At 36.0% G+C, this 21094-nt stretch overlaps 1 protein-coding gene across 7 annotated transcripts in view; it reads left to right on the plus strand.

Annotated features, from left to right (window-relative positions):
• Positions 1-21094, plus strand: part of MAGI2 (membrane associated guanylate kinase, WW and PDZ domain containing 2) — a 1351061-nt gene that overhangs the window by 887827 nt on the left and 442140 nt on the right. For all 7 annotated transcript variants that reach the window (XM_032873261.1, XM_032873263.1, XM_032873262.1 and 4 more), the window contains 2 exons: positions 2052-2262; positions 13530-13609. In XM_032873261.1, the coding sequence (XP_032729152.1) occupies positions 2052-2262; positions 13530-13609 (291 nt within the window). The remainder of the gene's footprint in view (positions 1-2051; positions 2263-13529; positions 13610-21094) is intronic.

Here is a 21094-nt window from a genome sequence, read left to right on the forward strand (position 1 = left end):
TTTTTTTTTTTAAAGATTTTATTTATTTGAGAGAGAGTGAGAGAGAGTACATAAGAGGGGGGAGGGTCAGAGGGAGAAGCAGATTCCCTGATGAGCAAGGAGCCCGAAGCAGGACTCAATCCCAGGACCCTGGGATCTTAACCTGAGCCAAAGGCAGACGCTTAATGACTGAGCCACCCAGGTGCTCTAATTCATTGTTTTTAAGCTATAGTTGCCCATTGTAATGGTAACCACATTCTTAATCATATTCTCATGATATTCAAACCATTTTCAGGGCTTTCTTACTACAAATACTGCATTGCCTATTGTTATATATGTATTCTTATACCACACTGCCTTTATTTCTAGAGGATACAGTCTTAGAGTGAGATTACTGGCTCAAAGAATATGTGCACTTGTATATTTATATTTTTAATGTTAATAGCTCTTCATTATGTTTCCAAGTGATTGTAGAAGTTCATATGTGTGAGTTGGCTCCCCTATCCTCACATGGACATCTATCAGTAGGACTCTCCTTCCGGTTTCTGGGTTAAGCTGTCTCTGCCACACCCTCTGTGATGGGGAAGCCATAGTGACTCATGGCACGTCTACTGGTTCTCTATTCTTAGTTACTTTCTAGGTCTCCCACTGGGGCATACTTGGACTTTTGGATGACATCCATAGTATAGGGGAGTCTTGAAAGTGGTATTTGACAATTTTTTAAAAAGATTCACAGATGAAAGATCTCATGTTTTTCTGTTCTCTTTCCTTTGTAAGTAATCATATTTCTTCAGTGCAGGGACCTCTAACATTGCTTTTTAACACTGGAGTTTGAAAATTTTACATAGATGTATTTAGGAGTCTATATGTTTCATTAATCTGGCATCAGATTCAATGAACAATTTCAGTCTGCAAACTCAAGCATTTCTTCATCTTAGGCAAATTTTCTTCTATTTTTGTTGTTGTTGTTGAGTTATTATTTCTTTTCTATGTGTTCCTTTCCTCATTCTGGAGCTTGTGCTATTTACATGGACTCTTGGGTCTGTCCTCCAAGATGGTTGCTCTTAAGATATGTATCTTCTTTTGGTTTTAGTCTCTTGTATTAGTTTTCTATGTTTTCTGTAACAAATTACCACAAATGTAATGGCTTAAACAATATAAATTTACTGTCTTACAGTTTTGTAGGTTAGAAGTCTGAAGTAGGACTGGCTAGGCTAAAATCAAAGTGTCAAGAGGACTGTGTTCTTTTCTAGAAGCTCTAGGAGAGAATCCATACCCTTGCCTTGGCAGCTTCTAGAGGCCACTCACATTTCTTGGCTTGTGGTTGGTTGGTCCCCTTCTTCTGTCTTCAGAGCCAGCAATATTGCATCTCTTTGCCCATTCTTTTTTTATTTTTTAAGATTTTATTTATTTATTTGACAGAGAGAGAGATCACAAGTAGACAGAGAGGCAGGCAGAGAGAGGGGGGAAGCAGGCTCCCTGTTGAGCAGAGAGACCAATGTGGGGCTCGATCCCAGGACCCTGAGATCATGACCTGAGCCAAAGGCAGAGGCTTTAATCCACTGAGCCACCCAGACATCCCCTCTTTGCCCCATTCTTGAGTATCACATCTCCCTCTGACCCTCCTCTTCTGTCTTCCTATTACATGTTTAAGGATCCTTGTCATTACAGTGAGCACCCCCGCTGCTCCCCAAATAACTGAAGATAACTCCCAATCTCAAGGTCCTTAATTTAATCAGATCTGGGAATTTTCTTTTACCACATAAGGTAACATTTGCATGTTCCAAGAGGTAGGATATGGACATCTTTAGGGAGTCATTATTCTGCCTGCCACACCTATGTTATGAAATGGTCCTCCAGTTCAGTAATCAGTAGTAATTAGAGGAAGGATAGACAAGAATGATGAGTGAAAGGGAACCCAGCTAGGCCTAGAGATAATTTTCAGAGCTGTTTGCAGCAATGCTTTTCCTATTAGCTTTCACAGAGCTTATTCCCCAGTGCCCCTTGCTCCACACTCACTGACAAGTTGCCGTGGCTAGAGTGACTAACCACACACTCTCATTCTCTTGCAGAATCCAGTGAACATGAAGACAAGAGTGCAGGTGCCTCAGGGGAGACACCCTCCCAGCCTTATCCTGCACCAGTGTATAGTCAGCCCGAGGAGCTGAAGGAGCAGATGGATGACACAAAACCAACTAAACCTGAAGAGAATGAGGAGTCAGACCCATTGCCTGATAACTGGGAAATGGCCTATACAGAGAAGGGTGAAGTCTACTTCATTGAGTGAGTTTCACACATTTGTTTCCATATTGCTACAAAGACCGTAACAGTATACTAGTGATGCAGCACATAGAAATGAGGTCAAAATAAAATACTGAGTTTTATTGTTTCTGGTATGAGCTTCTTTCTTTGTAAGAGAATAATGGAGAGTGCCTTAATGCAATTACATTACACTATAGATTACTGCTATAAATCAAAGAATGAATTAAACAATTACACTGTAAAGTGTGTTACAATCATGGCTGAAAAGGCAAATCTCTATGTGATGTTACTATTGAGTTAGAAATAATCTACCTATCATGGGAAATGCTTACTCTACTCTTTCAAGACCTCTATATAGTCCAAATGAGATTAATGCCATCTTTTAACTAAAGTTGCTGGAAGCATCTACCATGGTGTTCAGTGATGCAGCCATTTAGAGCAAAATAGTTAAATGTCATAAAAGACAACATTTTGAGGATTTCATGCAGAGGTCAGATGTCAATAAAATTATTTAGTTTCATATCTATAACTATATATCACACTCACTTTTATTAATTTCATTCTATTTTTTGCTTACCATTTTTATGACTTCTCAAGGAAACTGAAATGCTAATATTGAACTCCCTGGTGATACTGACTCATTCTAATCTTTTCTTGCCTTTTGGATTTTTTTTCTAAAAAAAAGAAATTTATATATATTTTATTAACAATACTGTCTATCTTTTCCTTATCTTCTAGGAGTAGAACCACTCTTTAAAAAGAAAAAAAAATGGTCCTAAATTGGAGATCTCAGCACAAAATTAAATTGTTGATGTAAATAAGACAATCCAAATATTCACTAGGAGGAATAAAAACTAAAAATATTATAAATGAACACTTATTCCCTCTAACAAGACTCAAACAGAAAAATTAATAGAACTTGAAGTTTTCAGTGCTGAATGTAGATAAAAAATATGTAAACTCTGATTATTCAAGAAAAAAATATTAAAACTGGATTTCCTTCTGCACCCTGGAGTGATTTGTGACTTAGATCTCCATAGGCAGAACTCAGTTGTGAAATTGAAATGTTACCACATGCCAATATTTAATTCTCATGTGAAGGTGGGAACTTTGATACATGTAGCCAAGGGAATATATAATGAGGTAATTACTTGGTGTGCTTCTTGACTCCAGCATGGGATGAGAAATGCAGTTTTTGCAGAAAATGAATCTCTACCACTCACCTTTTAACAGATCTTGTAAATTTAAAAAAATTATAAGAATCTCTTGCATTATTTTTTATTGTTATAATCAGTGACCCAAAGGCATCATTTATCAACTAATTAGAAAAGAAGGAGTCATATGGAATTTTTCAAATGCTCAAAAGTATTTAGATCTAAAAACATAACTTTGTTATTGATAGGCATAGCCCAGGGCCACTCAAAGTATAAACCCTAGATGTGAGTTCACATACTGATGTTCAGGAAAATTGATATTCAGAAGAAGGAGAATAATAATATACACATGTTTATTATATAATACAGGAAGAGTAAGGCTATGTATGTGGAAATAATAAAAGAAAACCAGCGTGACAAGCTGATTAAAGAACAGTTTCCTTACAAGGTTTCCAATAATGCAATTATAAAAATCTTTGTGATTACAAAATAATCTTTTCTCTTTTAAATAGTGTCAGATTTTGGGACTGTGAAGAAAAGGGACTTTGAGAGACAGAAGTTGTGCTCCTGGTATGTAGTAAATGATGAGGCTCTGTCAGGACTTGGGAGAATCTACCAAAATGGTTTTATTAATACTTTAGTGAGTCATCCAGTGTTAGAATTCAAAGATCCATAAAATTTTGTACCTGTTCTCAAATTTATTGTTGAGATTTATTGTGCAAATTGGAGAAGAGAGACATATAATTATGAATGATCAGTAAACAACTAAGTTCTGAGTTCTGTGCTGCTATTCAGAGAAGGATATACTTAGCACGGACTTAAGTAATAAAAGGAGGCATCATAGGAAGGTAAGGTCACACAGACTTAGCAATGTATAGACACAGCATTCCAAGGATAGGAACCCAGTCCCTGGGCTTACTGGGGATATGAGAAGACCTAGTGACCCTACTAGAGAATAGGTATTTGTTGGTGAATCCTGTGAAATGATTGCTCTGTTTCTATTTTGCTATATCATTAGTGCTTTTGAAAGACAGGCAGAGAGTTTTTTGGTTTATCTTCAGGGAAGAATGAGCAGAGGAGAAAGTATAGGTTGAGGTGGCAAATTAAGACACAAAAGAGGAGACGATACATTTTGGCCAGAAAGCTGGTGGGGGTGTAGAGGGTGGGGTGGGGATTCACTCAGATGTTAGGAGAATGAAGCCTTGAAAATGAAGTTAGGAAAATTGAGGCTGAAGTGGGAGTATGACAGGAAGGAGGTTCTTATAGAAGTCAGGGGCCAATGCCCTACTTAAGGAGGTTCCTCCACAGAATGGAAGTACCCTGCACCCGTCCCTTCCTCTAGGACCAGTCCAAGCCACATCTTTCCTGTCTTGAAAAAGTCACCTTTGAATCTCAAGATTCAGTGTGATGAGTCCAAATATCAAACTAGGGAAGGATCAGTATCTTCATCATGTGGTATCTCATCTCCAACTATGACCAGGTGCACCATGGTTTCCTTTCTCTCTGCCTACATTTATTTCCCTCTGCTTTACTTTTCCCTCCCTTTTCACTGATTGTCTCCTGACTGCCTTCACTCTTTCCTCTGGAATGCCCCTTCCTTCCCAATTACACTTGGACACAATCAGCTTCAACCCACCATCACTGACCTGTGAGTACCTTTGCTGTTGAAATAACAGGAATTCTTCTGTGAATATTAAGGGCCCTTGGAAACAGTCCGATAGAGCAGGACCTTGACAGGAGAGGGATCATGGTGGGGCAGTAAGGACTTTCTTGGGGACTAAGCCATGATGCACCCAGGAATTTCTAGCCAAGAAACTTAGAAAACAAGTACTATTTATAATATAAAGGTTTGCAGTCCTAAAGCAAAGTCAAGGTAAAGAAGACAAAAAGGCAAGTAGAGAAAAGAGAAAGGCAAAACAGATGGAAGGGAAGATAGATGTGTAGGGTAAGGAGAGCTGGTATCAGTGAGAACTTCCCTCTGGTACAAATACTGTGAGAGTCACTTAAAGTAATGGAAGTCTGCCTTGGTAGGCAACACCCCTCATTACATTTCTCTGAATTCTGTCTCCTGTGAAACAAAGATTGTGATAAAACAGAAGACAAGTGAAACAAAGAAAAAGGATCCTGTGGTTCTGTGTATAAAATTTAAATATATGAATATAAATGTCTATTATTTATACTTATACATATACATTTTTGAATAGAAGAGGGGAATTCTACCTTGCTGAAATGTTAGTTCAAATACATCTTTTGTTTTTGAAAAAATATATACCTACTGTGGATTTTGAATTAAGATAACAAGCAATTTCATATTTTTGTCTTCTGTCTAAAATAAATATTTTAAAATATTTATTGGTTTATTCAGTATTGCCGAATACTTTCTATGTCTCAGTACTTAACAAGTTCTGCCTTTAGAAGATGAGGGGTTTTTTTTGGTTGTTGTTTTTGGTACTGAACACAGGGGTCAACTATATTTCCCACACTTTTCAGAACTGCTTCCTTTGATGAATATGTAAAAGCAGATTCCTTTTATCATTCACAGTGATATTTAATGAGAAAAAGTGAGTATCTGAGAAAACATTTTTAAACAGTGGAATTTTAAAATGTGTGTGAATGCTCTCTTCTAAACATGCTTTAAAGCACTTATAATGTCTTCTGTTTAGTAGTTTTCATAAGACTTTGAAGTACATAATTCTGTTCAAACCCAGTCGTTTCCTTAATTCTTAACATCATACTCATTAATAATGTCTTTTAAAATACACAGCTTATTCATTGTAAATCAGATTGGTAATAATAGTTACAACATATTGAGCACCTACTTTGTTCAGACTGTGTTCAGGTTACGTGAAGGGTAGTAGCTAATATATTCAGCATTTACATTGTGCTCACTTCCTTCTCACTTTAAAAAGCTGAGGATGGTAGAAGTAAGTAACATGCTGACGGTCATATAACCAAGAATTCACAAAGCCAGTGTTCTTTGACTCCGTTTACTCAACACATCTGTATAGAGCACATACCATGTGCTGGACACCATTTTAAACCCTGGGAATAGAATAGTCAACAAAACTGACTAGGATTCAAACTTTCATCGGATACAGTCTTTCTCCAGGGTCCTTGTTCTCCATCATTTTGCTGTGGTGCCTGCATTACACATATTATATCATAACCACCTTGTGAGCATTTGATATACCCAGTTCATAGGTGAGATTCTAAGGCACCTTGGACAAATTAACATTCTTAAGGTCTCATAGTTCCATCACCTTACAAAGCTGCAGCCATTACTCCATACTACCTCCACCATATCAGCAAATATTGGCTGAAATGAAAGTAAACTTTCACATTACAAATAGTATTGGTGTTTTCTCGGCCAGAAAGTCACTATTCCATAGACGAAATGTTCCATAAAGCAGAGCTTCCATAAAGCAGAGCTGCCATAGGGTGAATCTGTATTGACATGCTTTGGAAATCCCACTACATCCCTTCTTTGTTTGGGAGTCAGTTTGGTTAGTGACATAAAAGACACTGCTATTGTTTTGGCAAAAAACGAAATGACAACAGGAACCTATTTGTTTACTACCATATTTCTGAATGGCAGTGAACACCATGTCATCTTAAATAATAGATTTTTAAAAGCAGGCTTTTGAAACTGAAAATCAGGGGTGCCTGGGTGCTCAGTGGGTTAAAGCCTTTGCCTTCGGCCCAGGTCATGATCCCAGCATCCTGGGATCGAGCCCCGAGTTGGGCTCTCTGCTCTCTGCCTACTTGTGATCTCTCTCTCTGTCAAATAAAAAAATAAAAATAAAATAAAATAAAGAAACTGAAAATCACATCTGTGAAAAATGTCGTGACTGCACATGGTTTCCTAAATCATTGTCCAGGCTGAATTTCCTTTTAAATTCTCAGGAAGACAAACATATAATCTGTTTCCTCTTGTGTTGCCATTTCTGTAATTCTGTAGGTTTTAAGTAAATTGTAATTACCATTTCAAAAAAATTAAAAACTTTTATTTATTAAAGAGTAGACAGAATACTTGGGAAATTTGTTGGAGAGAAAAGTAAAACCAGTTGTTTGGTATGAAGAACTCCAGATTTCTTATTCTAAGTGCAGCATATCACCACCAGTCCAAAACGTGGTCTGGGCTTACTCTCTGTAATTTGTATTACAAAACAGTAGATATATTGAATTTTTTCATATTCTTTTTTATTTCTGCCTATGCAAGACTCCAGTGCAATCCCCAGACGGAAAGTAATATGTTTTAGACAAAACAGTATGCAACTCACACTCATGATATCCTGAACACTATTAATAATAAAACCTCTCTAAAAAATGTTTTCTAAACATATGAAAGAAAGAAAATATGATGGCAAATTCACATGCTTATCAAAATTTGGGGGACTGTTGTTTAGGAAATAACCACTATAGAGGTCATTGACAATAGCTTTCTATGGCGATTACCAATGTATAAATAGAAAAAATAGTAAAACTGTGAAAGAATGGAGTCTTGAATGAAAAAGTTCCCACTGTTTATCATTGATTAGATCTGTCCAGTCATTGCCTTTAATCTTCTTTTTGGAAAGATTTTATAAAAGGAAGAGAAATTCTTCTAGAAAATGATGTAACCATCCTGAGGATTTTATTGACTATAATATAAAATGCATATAATATAAAATATATGTAATATACAAAATCCATTTATATACCTTTAAGAACTAATGTTTAGGGGCACCTGGCTGGTGCAGTCCATAGATCATGAGACTCTTGATCATGAGGTCAAGTTCCACGACGGGTGCCGAGATTACTTTAAAAAAACAGAGAGCAAACACTAACATTTATTTTTTAAGTTATATAAAATGTAGTGAATCTCTAATTATTGTCTCAACCTATATGACAACTGCTGTCGAAACTTTAACATCCAAACACGTATTGAACTGTCCTCTAAAACTCTAAAACATTACCTGGACCTTGTTTACCTTGTTCAAAAGATGATGCTTCTCGCAAACATCATTGACTTTAATATCTGACTATTCTTCTGGTGTAGTATTTCCCAGATGAAAATACATTTTACTATCAGTTAAAGACTAAGATTAAGAATTGGCTTGGTAAGAGGACTTTTTAGATTCAATGCATGTGTTACTATTTTAAGTCTATTACTATTTTTAGAGAAAACACAGTGAGGGAATGTGTTTGATAATAAAAATTTCTTATTCGACTAATAAAATTTCAGTTGTTGAAACATCATCTAGTGTTTGTGCAGTATTGAAAACATTATTTTGATCTGGGTGGCAATATGAAAGTAGGGGAGGAGAGAGCAAAAGGAAACTAAAGGAAGAGGTGGATGAAAGGAGGACATGTCTTAAAATTAGGTTTGAATTGGATCACCCATGAGGATCCACTTATGAATACCTAAGAAACTGACTGGGAAAACATAGAATAATGAAAAAATGAACAGAGGATGGAGTGTGGCATGATCAATACGAAAATTTTCCACCTGGGTGACTTGGTCAGTTGGCTCTAGGATTCAGCTCAGGTCATGATCTTGGGATCCTGGGACCGAGCCCCACATCAGGCTCCCTACTCAGTGGGGAGTCTGCTTGAAGGATTCTCTTTCTCCCTCTCCTTCGGCCACCTCCCCTTCCTCACACTCTCTAAAATAAATTAATTTATTAAAAGGAAAAAAAATGCTCCCTGTTTGATAGCAGTTTTATTAGCCTAATTCTTTAATATAGCTTCTGAGACCTAATATTTGTATGTAATATTCATATTCATATCTTGTAAATCAGGAATTTTAAGACTTTATTTTGGAAATATATTCAGGTTGATTTCTGGGGTATTGAGAATGATTTGATAATTACCTAATTGTATTCTAGGGACAGATGAGCCTAAGGTCCTCCTATGCTGCCATCTTAGCTCCACTTGGAAAAATATCCAGATCTGAATGGAGAACATTTGATTCAAAAGTGATCTGAATGGAGAATTCAAGTTTATAAGGACGAAAATATTTCCAGTGATACTTTACGTGCCTCCTCAATCACAGTGTTCTTTCTTCCATCTCTTTGCACCTGCAATTTAATATAATACCTACTAAATACCAGACATTCAACACAAAGAGATTTAAGGTTGTGGTTACTATCTTCAAAAAGGAGATAAATGTCTCTATTTCCAAACTATTGGCAAAGGCTCTGAGAAACAAATCTTTGATTATTCTCCAAGGAAGTGAAATAAAAGCAACTCAGTATAAAATAATAGTGTTAGGTTTAGTATGCCTTTGGTTTTAGAGCATAAGAAGCTTGGACTTGGGAATCCTACATATCTGGGTCGAATGCCAGCTCTTTCACTTTTACACATGAGCTGTGTAACCTTGGGCAAGTTACCCACCTTCTCTGAAGCTTTGCTTTTCTAACTGTAAAGTGGAATTAAATTAAAAATAAGAAGCCACAGAGGCTCATTAACATAAAATGAGGTGATAGGTTTGAGAGTTCTAGTGTAGTCCCTAACAAAAGTAGACAATCAGGAAATGTTGCAAGATAATGAGAATAACTTTGCAATGGTGTGCCATAATGTCAGCTGCTTTTCCTGTCCAAGAGAAGCATTTTCTATGTGAAAAGAATGTTTCTCCAGGAAGATAAAATGTTATTATTTAACCTGAACCTTTTGTCAGTTTGGCAAAGGTTAAACTTAGAAAACGCACACACGCACACACACAGAAATGTCTAGTTCATTATAAGTCAGCTTATCACATCTTCAAAGCCATTCTGTTATGAATTTAAACTAGTGTTGCAGAGTTAAATGAAATTTCACTTCTGGTTTATTCCAGTCCTCCAGATAGATTCATTATATAGTTTAACATCAGGGAAGAGTTTGGATAAAACATTTTTTAAGGTTTTTATAACAGATATTATCTATTAAGGTTTATTAATCTGGCATTAACTGAACTTGAATAGCTACTGACTTTACTCACTTTTCATGATCATCACATTAACTCTATCCATAGAAATACGTACAAAAGTAGACTACTGTGATTCAGCATTCCTAGAAAATATTTGTTTCATTCCCCAACTAGAGGAAAAAATTTCTTTGCAAATGCAGTGTATATTTGTGTATGTGTCGCTGTTTAAGAAACTAGTATCAGAATATAAGATCATATAACATTAGCCTCTTACCTTCCTGTCATTTGTGCACCACACAGTTGGCTCAGATACCGAAAACTGATGTCTTGTTTAAATCTACTTTAGCAGTCGAAGTGAAGGGAAATCACATCCTCAAACTTGAGGAAAAGTGGTATGCAGATTGTGAAAAATCCCTCAATGATCCCATTTTGTACACAGTTTCCTGTCCAATGTTTAATCCCATCTTCAAAGCTAATTGTCAAGGTTAAAAATATATAATTTAAGGGACATGGAAAAGCCACTTGGTCTGTTGTCTCCCAAATGCATTAAAAATATCCCCTTTGTAAGGTATCCTAAAGAAGCACCCAAATTACAAGGCTAGGGAGAGCCACTATTGGAAAATACTGCATGTATCTTCATGTGATGTTTAAGACTAACTACTACCCACATTTTTTTCAGAATCATTTCAGAGGATCAGCTAAAAATGCTGTTCACTGTAAGAGACTCCATCTGCCAAAGTGTATTAAAGTGACATACCATTAATGCTAGTTCATCCTAAAAAAAAAAATCATCCTGTAATGAAATGCATTGTATAAACTCAGGAAAGCTAGGAAACTCACAGTTCTCTACAAAATTAGCCATTGAGACCAATGATAGTGTGGTACAGAAATGGTAATTTGACTCCCTGAAATGGCTCAGTAATGGCCCCTTACTATTTAGCTATAGGTGTGTTTGCTTTTGTGAAAATGTCTTACAGACCTAGAGATAAATGACTTTTCTCCAAAATGAAGAAAGGGTTTTGAAGAAGCAAGCGTGCTTAAAACGAAGGGAAATGAATTTTCCTTGCCCACTTCCCAGCATTTCTCCCTACCACATAAAAACATAGACATGAACACACCTTACACACAGATGCACTTGTGTACATGCACACACACGTACACACACACACACACACACACACACACACACACACACTTTGTACTGAAGGCATGTCTATAAAAAACATTTTTAAAAGTGAATTTGTTTTTTTCAAAATGGGAGCAGCAAACACTGAACCAGTCCACTAACATACTTGGGGTGGTCCTCATCTCCTTCCGTGAGCATCTTTAGTTCAGAGGGAAAGACTAGATGATATTGGCATGACTACAAATGAGGACCCCAATGAGATGAAAGTGTCTGCAATACTTTACTTGCTTCTGAAACTTGATAATAAAGCACCATCAGCCTTTGCAAAGGTCAAACTGGGAGAAAATAAAAGCTAGCATACTCTCCTGATGATTTGTAATTTAACCAAATTCACAGCCTTTATCTGATCAAATTATGAGAGCCCTGCTTAGAGGCATCAATCATGGTGAAGTTCCTATGTGATGAACACGATGGAGAGTATTTTCTCTTTAGCACACATGAAAGTTGGAAATGAAAGGGAATCTTTTTCAGGAGCAGAGATTTCTTGACCTTAGGATCTTCATGTCTCCATTTTCAAATCAGAGGTGACTCTGCACATAGCCGGGATCATCGTCCAGAAAACATGAGGTGCTTTAACACCTTGGGCTTGCTTCCCCACTGCCCTGCTTGTCTCCATCTTTCCTCCTTTCTGCCTTAAAATTTTTTTCCTTAGATAAGCACCTGGTCTCTATAAGTTTGCTCTTAAATATGCTGCGTGGGAGAATTTTCTGACCTTTGCTTTAAGTTTGGAGATTTGTCCCTCAGGTTCTCTAGCTGATGCTTATGTACGTTTTTATACAATAAAACATAGTTAAATTTCAAAGAAGAAAGAGAAGATACATGTGAAAAGGTTATCATTTGACTTTCATCATTAACATTGGACTTTTTTACAGTGTGTTGAAATATCCCTGTTACTTGGCTTTACTTTATATTTCTAAACTATTCTCTGTGCTGTTCCCTTTAGTGTTCCATTGATGGCCTTTTGACTCTTCCCTGTTTGAGCCTCATACTTTCCCACATCCGTGACTTTGTTCATGCTTTTTCTGGAAGCCCTCACAAATGTCACATCCTTGATGATTTGTCCACTGGTAGATGAGATCACTTGAGACAGCTGTACACAGCAAAGACTTTAGTTCCAAAGAGCAGTTTTGAGCTTTTGAGTGGTTCTCGAATTATAATGTGCATAAAAATCACCAGGAGTGCTTGCCAATGATGGAGATTTTGTGGCTCCACCTCAAAGATTCTGATTTCGTAGTTCTATGAAGCCCCAGAATTGTGCACTGTTAATCACCAGGTGACTCCAATGCAAGTGATTCTAGGGCCTCTTTAAGAAACACTGTTCTAAAAACATCTCTCCTCTGTTTTTAAAATTTCTGATGAAAGGCTTCCCAAAAAGCGTTTTCTTTTTTTTCCAAAGCAAAATGTCATCAAAATTATTATTAATTCCCAGAAATTCCATTCTAGAAACATTCGAATACAGGCATTTTTACCCTCTGCCTTCCTGGCCAGATTGAAAGTATTTAGATGGAATACAGCTAAATATGGGTTAATGACATTGCTATTAATCACTTTTTGAGAAAATGTAGGCATCCCGAGAACATGCTGTAATTTTCGTCACTTTTATACTGCCGCTGCCAGCTCTGGAGTTAAAGAGTAACAAAACAACTCTTTATGAAAAGGGCAGGTTTAAGATGAAAATAATTATTTTGTAAAAGTGAGGAAACATTATCAGAGCCTGCGAACTGTGCTCTTCCAACTGGAGAATCCTGTGTTTGTAATAAATTCCTTTTGCTCTGGATGAGTTCTGCATTTTCAATGAGGTTAACTTGGCAACATTCTAGTTGATTTTAATAAAAATAGCTGCTTTGAGGACAGGGAGCTGAGGTTGCCAAATTTACAGCTGCCTTGCACAATTACTCTTACACTACCTTCAGGGTTACTTAGAACCAGTAAGCAAATTAAGTGTATCGATTGCAATTTTGTTGGACTAACACCCCCCTCCTTTTTTTTTTTTTTTTTTTTAAGGAATAAACTTGATTCCTTTCAGTATGTGTCTGTTCAGAGTGATCTCTTTTCTTTTCAGCCATAACACAAAGACAACATCATGGCTGGATCCACGACTTGCGAAAAAGGCTAAACCTCCAGAAGAATGCAAAGAGAATGGTAGGTCACTGAGTTCCTACGATGTTTCTGCGTTGCACTTTGAGCGTGTTTGTGTTTCTTAAAGGAGGGTCTCACCTCAAGAAGCAGCCATGTGGTTGAGACGGTTGGAAAGATGTAATATTTAATGCTCAGCTAGGAGAGAGAATTAACACGGCTTTTCAAAAGTGCCATGTGGTTTTCCTTTCTCTGTCTGAGGAGACGATGCCGGATATCACATCTCTGTCATCTCTCTTGCTTCTCTGTTACTCCTGGCCTGACTTTCCCCCACCTTCTAAGGACTTTTGGTTTGCAATATGTCTCTCTGAGGATTCTGATCTTTTCACTGGAATCGAACATGTTATATGGAGAAACACTATTGTGGAACTATAAATAATATAGATTTTTGTGTTTAGAGGCATGGCCTTCTGCTAGTTATTAAGGAATCGGTGGTATAAAGGTCTATACATAGGGCTACTTACCTTTAATCAGATATTTGAATTAAATAACCAGTTGCATGAATATCCTGGGTTCTCTATACTATTTTCTAGTTCCCAGTGTAATAATATTAACTTGCTTAGAATTAGAAGTCAGCTGTTTTCATGTATGGGAAGAATGTTTTTAAACAGTTTTGAGGATGAGTATAAACCTTGCTTTGAATTTAGTAAATTATATACATGAAGTCTGTTAGAGATGATACTTGTAATTTTTAAAGATACTGAGTTTCATGTGAAAAGAACACTTAAAATTTAGCTAAAATGATAAATAACATACTCTCCTTGTGATTATATGACCACAGTCCAGCCTTTAGCTCCTCAAGCTACTAGAGTCCCGTTCACAGGCACCTATCTATGAGAAGCTCTTAAAGGTAGCGAAAGTGATGAAGAGAGTTCAACTTTTAAAGAAGTTTCTGAAAAGTCAACTTTAAAAAGTCTCCAATTCTGAAAGTCCTTTGATTTTAACAATAGTTCTGGCTTTCTCAGATAATATTTTGCTAATGTTCATTTCCATAAGATAACTGTTCACAAGCCAGTTATATACTGAGTTAAATTAAAAAAAAATTATTGTACTATTTATATGTACATATTGGAATGCATAAATATCCAGTTTTTAGTCATTATCTACATTAATTTTATATTCATAGCTGTATCTCTATGCCTTCTGTATAATAGCATGACTGCATGTGGTTGAATCCCATAAAATTATTATGTGACCTGGACTTTTGAACACCATTAGGTTATATATTTCATTGACACCAATAAGACAAGTGCTGCAGATTGTAATCGGTTATAAATTAAAATGGCCTGCTCTGCTATGTATGGAAGTTACAATTTACTTTTGCCACAGATGTAAAACCTTAGTATATCCTAATTAAAATGAATTTAACGATTTGCAGTGCTATGACATATTGAACTTCTCAGCTGTCTTATTCTTTTGTCTTATTCTTTTCATTAGAAAAAGCTATTAAAATCAAATTTTAAAATTCTGGGAGTGTTGTAGGCATAAGACATAGCATAACTTTAATATTCCAGTGTTACCAGTTTTTCCCACATCTGCTCTTGTCTGTCTTCTCAGGATGGTAGGTACCTAAAATATGATGCCAGCCTCTGGGAAGCACACATCACTGACAAAAACGAGTCCTAGAATACAGTCTTGTAGTTCACAATGATTTCTAACCAGTCAATTACTATTTGTCTTCCTTTTCTACAAAATAAATAACTCCTAGATTTTATTCCACATATTATTGGAATGTTTTACAATGGAAAATAACATCTAGTTAGTTAGAATAATATTATTCCAGACACATATTTTGAGTTTTCTTGCCAAGATAATTGCTTTCAGGTAATAGTGTTACCTCTGTTGTATTTTTCTTTAAAACATAGGTTAAAATTGCATATTTAATCATCTATTAATGGATTGCTGTTGAACTTGCCAATTAAATCAGGCTTCTTTGTACATTCGGCTCAGGCCAAACAAAGTAGAGTAATTTTCTGAATGCTGGAATGTGTGTGAAATGTGTATAAAAAATTATACAGGCTCCAGATGATAAGATCTTTCTTAGGCAAAGATTTGTCCTCTTTATGCCGGAGAGATAGAGTGGAGGCTAATTCCTTAATCCAATCTGGAGTTGAGCCAATAGGAGGTTGGGCTGAGTTTTGATAAGACCCAGTTTATCTCTGGTTTGTTTCTGTGCTTAGGCTGTTTGCCCAGGGTTTCCAACCAAGAGCCCATTTGCTGGTCAGCAAGCGTGTTCTATAATGGGTCAGGTCGCCTATATTTTAGGCTTTGTGGGTCATCCAGTCTCTTTGTAACTCTTCACTATGAAAAAGCAGGCAAAATCAATACATTACTAAAGGGCATCTATAGATTTTGATAAACTTTGTTTATGAACAGAGAATTTGAGTTTCATATACGCTCGGAATTTTAATATTAAATACTACTCTTGGGTTTTTTTTTTTTTTTTTTGGCAACCATTTAAAAGTATATAAATTGGTCTTCATTTCTGGACCATACAGAAAATAGAGACAGGCTGGATTTGGTCCACAGGACCATCCAGGCCCAGTGTGTTCATGTGGGGCCTTCCTCTTGGCAGGTCTTGAATGCCAATATTTTAAAAATATTTTTTCTTCTTAGTATTGCAAGACTGCCAAAAATCTGTGATGTATTTCAGGGGTTTTGGCTTAGCTTTTTGCCTCTAGACCTTGCAGCTTCTGAATCTGACAAATGTCATCATGGGATAATGGGTTGTGTGTTTAAGATCTCTGAAGTCTATATTTTGTCACTGCAGTCCCTCAAGACTCCTTAACTTTGTGTTGGCTTCCCTAACCTCCAGCGGTGGCCTTCTACCTAGGCCAAGTCTGGGTTCTTCCCACAGCCCACAATCCATAAAATCAGCTGCAAATTCTTCCCTTACCTCTCCAGGGTTTTCTACTCTTTAGAATCCTAGACCTGTGGTTTCAGCAGTGCTCTGATCCTTTTAAGCTGTTCATTTTTCATTTTGTATAGATTTTCTTTGTGTTCTCATAGCTTATAAGCTTCCCGTTCCATCCTACCTGGAAGCAAAAGTTTTGTGCAGTACTTTAAAAAGGCATTTTAGACCTTATTGGGTTGCATACCATGAATTCTTGATTATTACCATAATTAATATTTTAATCTCTCAAAATGGAATTCCATGATGTTGTATATGTGCGCATACAATTACGAGTTTACATAGGTCCCTGTGGATATGGATGCAGACATGGATACATGTTGCAAAAGTGGGCATTTGTGGTTCTGTTAACATAGGTGTGAAAAGTTAATTCCTTGATCAACTATAAAAAGAAGAAGCTGACTGAAAGAGAGATGGAAGGGAGATATCTACTGATATAAATTATTCTTGGGTTAGAGGAAAAAACTAGCAAATGTTTTCTTATTGTTATCAAGGGGAATGTGGGAATATAGACAGCTCCATACAAATACATATTGAACAGCTATCTGTTGACATCACAGCAACCATTTTGATTTCTTACCTGCTACTAAACATAAAAGCGTACTTCCTTTTCTCACCATATAATTGAAAATACTGAAGTCACTACATTCTGTGCATTTGTCATCGCTCTGTGTTTTTAGAATTTCAGCACCAGTCGACATCACAGAAAAAAGTCTCCACCTACTACTGGATTCTAATATTAGTATTTGGGGGAGTGCCATTTAGCAAGCCAAGATAGTCTTTTACAAAACACCACAGAAATCGCAGTTAACTGTTGAATGGTTTGGAGGCAAGATCCGTGAACTGCGTATAAGACATCATCATATTTGTCCTCGGCCCTCAGAATCAATACCACAGGCTTTCTCCTGACACCATTGCGATCACACACATCCCAGTGGTGACACATCCCCACTGAACTAGGGTTAACGTCAAAAGTGGTTCTCAAGTCATGATCTTATGAGTCATGAGATCGAGCCCTGTGAAGGACTCTGCACTCACCGAGAGGAGTCTGAGATGGTCTCCGTCTGCCCACTCACTCACACACTCTCTCTCTCATAGATAAATAAATCTTTTTTTAAAAATGACTCAAGCCTTGTAGGACCATTCTTTTCTTAAAGTTGAAAGGTAATTCAACTATCACAGTTAGGAGTAGAGATTGTGTGAAATTTGGAGCCGTGAAAATCTCTAATCCAAACATAAACCTGTGGGCTCTTGGGCTAGGTGCTTCATTTCTAAGAGCCTAGGCTTTCTTACCTGTAAAATGGAAAGCATATCTGTTTCATTGCACATTTAGTTTCACATAGAAGAGGGATAGTGCTTGTGATGCCACAGGCTCTGAATAATTGCTCCTTTCTTTTCCTTCCTGTGTGTTCTGAGCCAACAAATTAGCCTCATAGAAGACAAAGGGAGGAATTCAGAATGGTTGGACTACCTTAAAGGACTGGAATTATTCTAGAGTGTCCTGGAGAGATGGAAATGAAAAAACCCACATAGGCTAAAATTATCCACCTCCCTAATTCCAACCTAATATTGATAGATTGGAGGTTGTTCCCCTCCATTCTGTTAAAATGGCTCTGAATTCTCACAAAGTTGTAATCACAGCTGTGCGAACTAGGTGGATTCATTTCTAGATTCTATGTCTTTGAGTTATAAGGGAGTTTTCTCATGTTACTGTAAAAAAAATTACATAATCTTAATGTGTTTACCTACATGAGAACTGCATTTCCCTTGACATTTAAAGCATTGAGCTATTACTTTGTCTTTTAAAGAAAATGGTGTCCAAAGTACACATAAATGAAGACAGCATAAGCTGTATTTTGTAATATTTATTAAGTGTTTTTTTTTTTTTTCAAGAGGAGGAGGTTTATCTTTCTAAAATAATAGAAAACACTAATTAGTTTTAGGTCATTTCTCTTTTTTTTAATCATTTCTTTTTTTCTTAATTCTTTTTCAAGGTTTTATTTAGGTTTCAATTAGTTAACATACAGTGTAATATTAGTGTCAGCTGTACAATATAGTGATTCATCACTTACATACTGTGCTCATCACCAGTGCCCTCCTTAATCCCCTCCCCTCCTTCCCCCCCTCCTCCACCCACCTCCCCTCCAGCAACCCTCAGTTTGTTCTCTATAGTTATGAGTCTGTTTTCTGGTTTGCCTTTCTCTCCCCGCTCCACCATGTTCATGCGTTTTGTTTCTTAAATTCCACATATGAGTGAAATCATACAGTATTTGTCATTCTCTAACTGCCTTATTTCACTTAGCATTATACTCTCTTGCTCCATCCATATTGTTGCAAATGGCAAGATTTCATTCTTTTTTGTGGCTGATATATTCTATTGAATATATATATATAATAAATATATTATATAATAGAAATATATATAATATATAGAATATATAATGTATAGAGAATATATCAGCCATAAAGTATATAATAGAATATATATAATATATATTTTATATAATAGAAATATATATATGATAGAATATATCATATATAGAATATATATATATAGAATAGGATAGTATGTGTGTTTGTGTGTGTATGTGTGTGTGTGTATATATATATATACACACACACATTCACCAGTTAGTGGACATTTGGGCTCTTTCTATAATTTGGCTATTGTTGAGAATGCTACTATAAACATTAGGATGCATGTATCACTTTGAATCAGTATTTTTGTATTGTTTGGATAAATACCTAGTAGTGTAATTGCCAGATCATAGAGTAGCTCTACTTTTAACTTTTGAGGGAAATCCATGCTGTTTTCCACAGTGTTACACCAGTTTGCATTCCCACTAACAGTGTAGGAGGGTTCCTCTTTCTCCGCATCCTCACCAACATCTGTTGTTTCTGTGTTGTTAATTTTAGCCATTCTTACAGGTGTGAGGTAATATCCTATTACAGTTTTGATTTGTATTTCCCTGATGATGAGTGATGTGTATCATTTTTTCTTGTGTCTGTTAGCCATCTGTATGTAGTTTTATGTCATTTCTTAAGTGAATTTCTTAACTGCCATGCACATCAGGAAATGCATACTTTTATTTTCAGAGTTCACATTCTATTCCTAGAGTGCATAATTTATTTCTTTTTAGAATAGGGGCTTTGGCCTGTTGTCTCATTAAATTTGTATCGATAATTAGTGATTCTAATTTCTCAAGAAAAAATATGACCAAATCAGTTTCACCTGATTTGAATATTTGTTTTCCTAATCTAATAAACCTGCTGAGATTACGTTTGTAAAGCACCTTGACATTTTTCCATTAGGAAGAATTAAAGTGAAACACACTTGAAGGGCACCTGGTGGCTTAGTTGGTCAAGTGTCTGCCTTTGGCTCTGGTCATGACCTAGGGGTCCTGGGATCAAGTCCCTCATCTGGCTCCCTGCTTAGTGAGGAGTCTGCTGCTCCCTTTCCCACAGCCCCTTACCTCCCACTCATGCACTCACATGCTAATTCTCTCTAATAAATGAATAAAATCTTTAAAAAAAAAAAAAACAGACTCTAAAGATACTATTCAAGTACAAGACTTTAAAATTGAAAAGTCATGGATATATTGAATTCCTATCTTTAAATATTACGAACTAACTAATTTGGATGTTATTTTGTTTCTGTACTGATATTTAGGGTGTTTTATAAAAAATTGTTTAAAATATCTTAATATAAACTGTTCTTATTTTGCTAACTGGTGATTATTCATATTAGTCATGATTTTTTATAGCAGCACTGTGAGGTAGGCTTTATCCAATGATATAGTAACCATTCCAATATTTTCAGCTTAGGAATACTATGAAATACCAACACTTTAGGAATATAAATCTTTTGTGGAGGAAAATAATAAAATCAAACACAATTAAATTATATACCAAAGATATTCCACTGCTTTACACCAATACCAAATTGTGCTGTTTATGGCTGGCATCTGTCCTAATTGGTCCCAGTCTACTCTGATTGGTTATTGTTCAGATCATGAAAATAGTTAAATATTTTGAATATCATTTTTGTACTAATAATGTATTTATTTCTCTCTTCTACCCAAAGTCTTCATCATGGCTATAAAATAGTACCTATGTAAGGATTTAAAAATTCTGTCCTTTTATTCTTGATTTTTCAAGCTTCTTTTATGCTTAGGAATGAGTTATATCTTGTGTTCATTGCTTAATGAATGCAAGTTTGAAAATAATATGGATGTCATCAAATCTGCTTGTCCTGTCTGTATAGTAGCAAAATAATTTCAAAATATTTCAAATGTGACTTTCAGGATTTTTTATTTTGAAATATTTATAAATTCATGGGAAATTACAAAAGCAAGTACAGGGAGGGCCCAAACACCCCTAAAAAAGACCCCAATATTAACATCTTACATAAATATGATACTATATAAAAATCAGAAAATTGACATTAGTACAATCCACAGAATTTATTTTACCAGTTATACAAGTACTGGTATGTGTGCATGTGTGTGTGCATACATCATATATGTCACATATGTAGTTATATGTGTAACCATGGCCACAATCAAGAGTCATAACTCTGT

The sequence above is a fragment of the Lontra canadensis genome, unplaced genomic scaffold (genome assembly GCF_010015895.1).
Source record: "Lontra canadensis isolate GAN:19392208 unplaced genomic scaffold, GSC_riverotter_1.0 scaffold48, whole genome shotgun sequence".
In the NCBI taxonomy this organism is placed as follows: Eukaryota; Metazoa; Chordata; class Mammalia; order Carnivora; family Mustelidae; genus Lontra; species Lontra canadensis.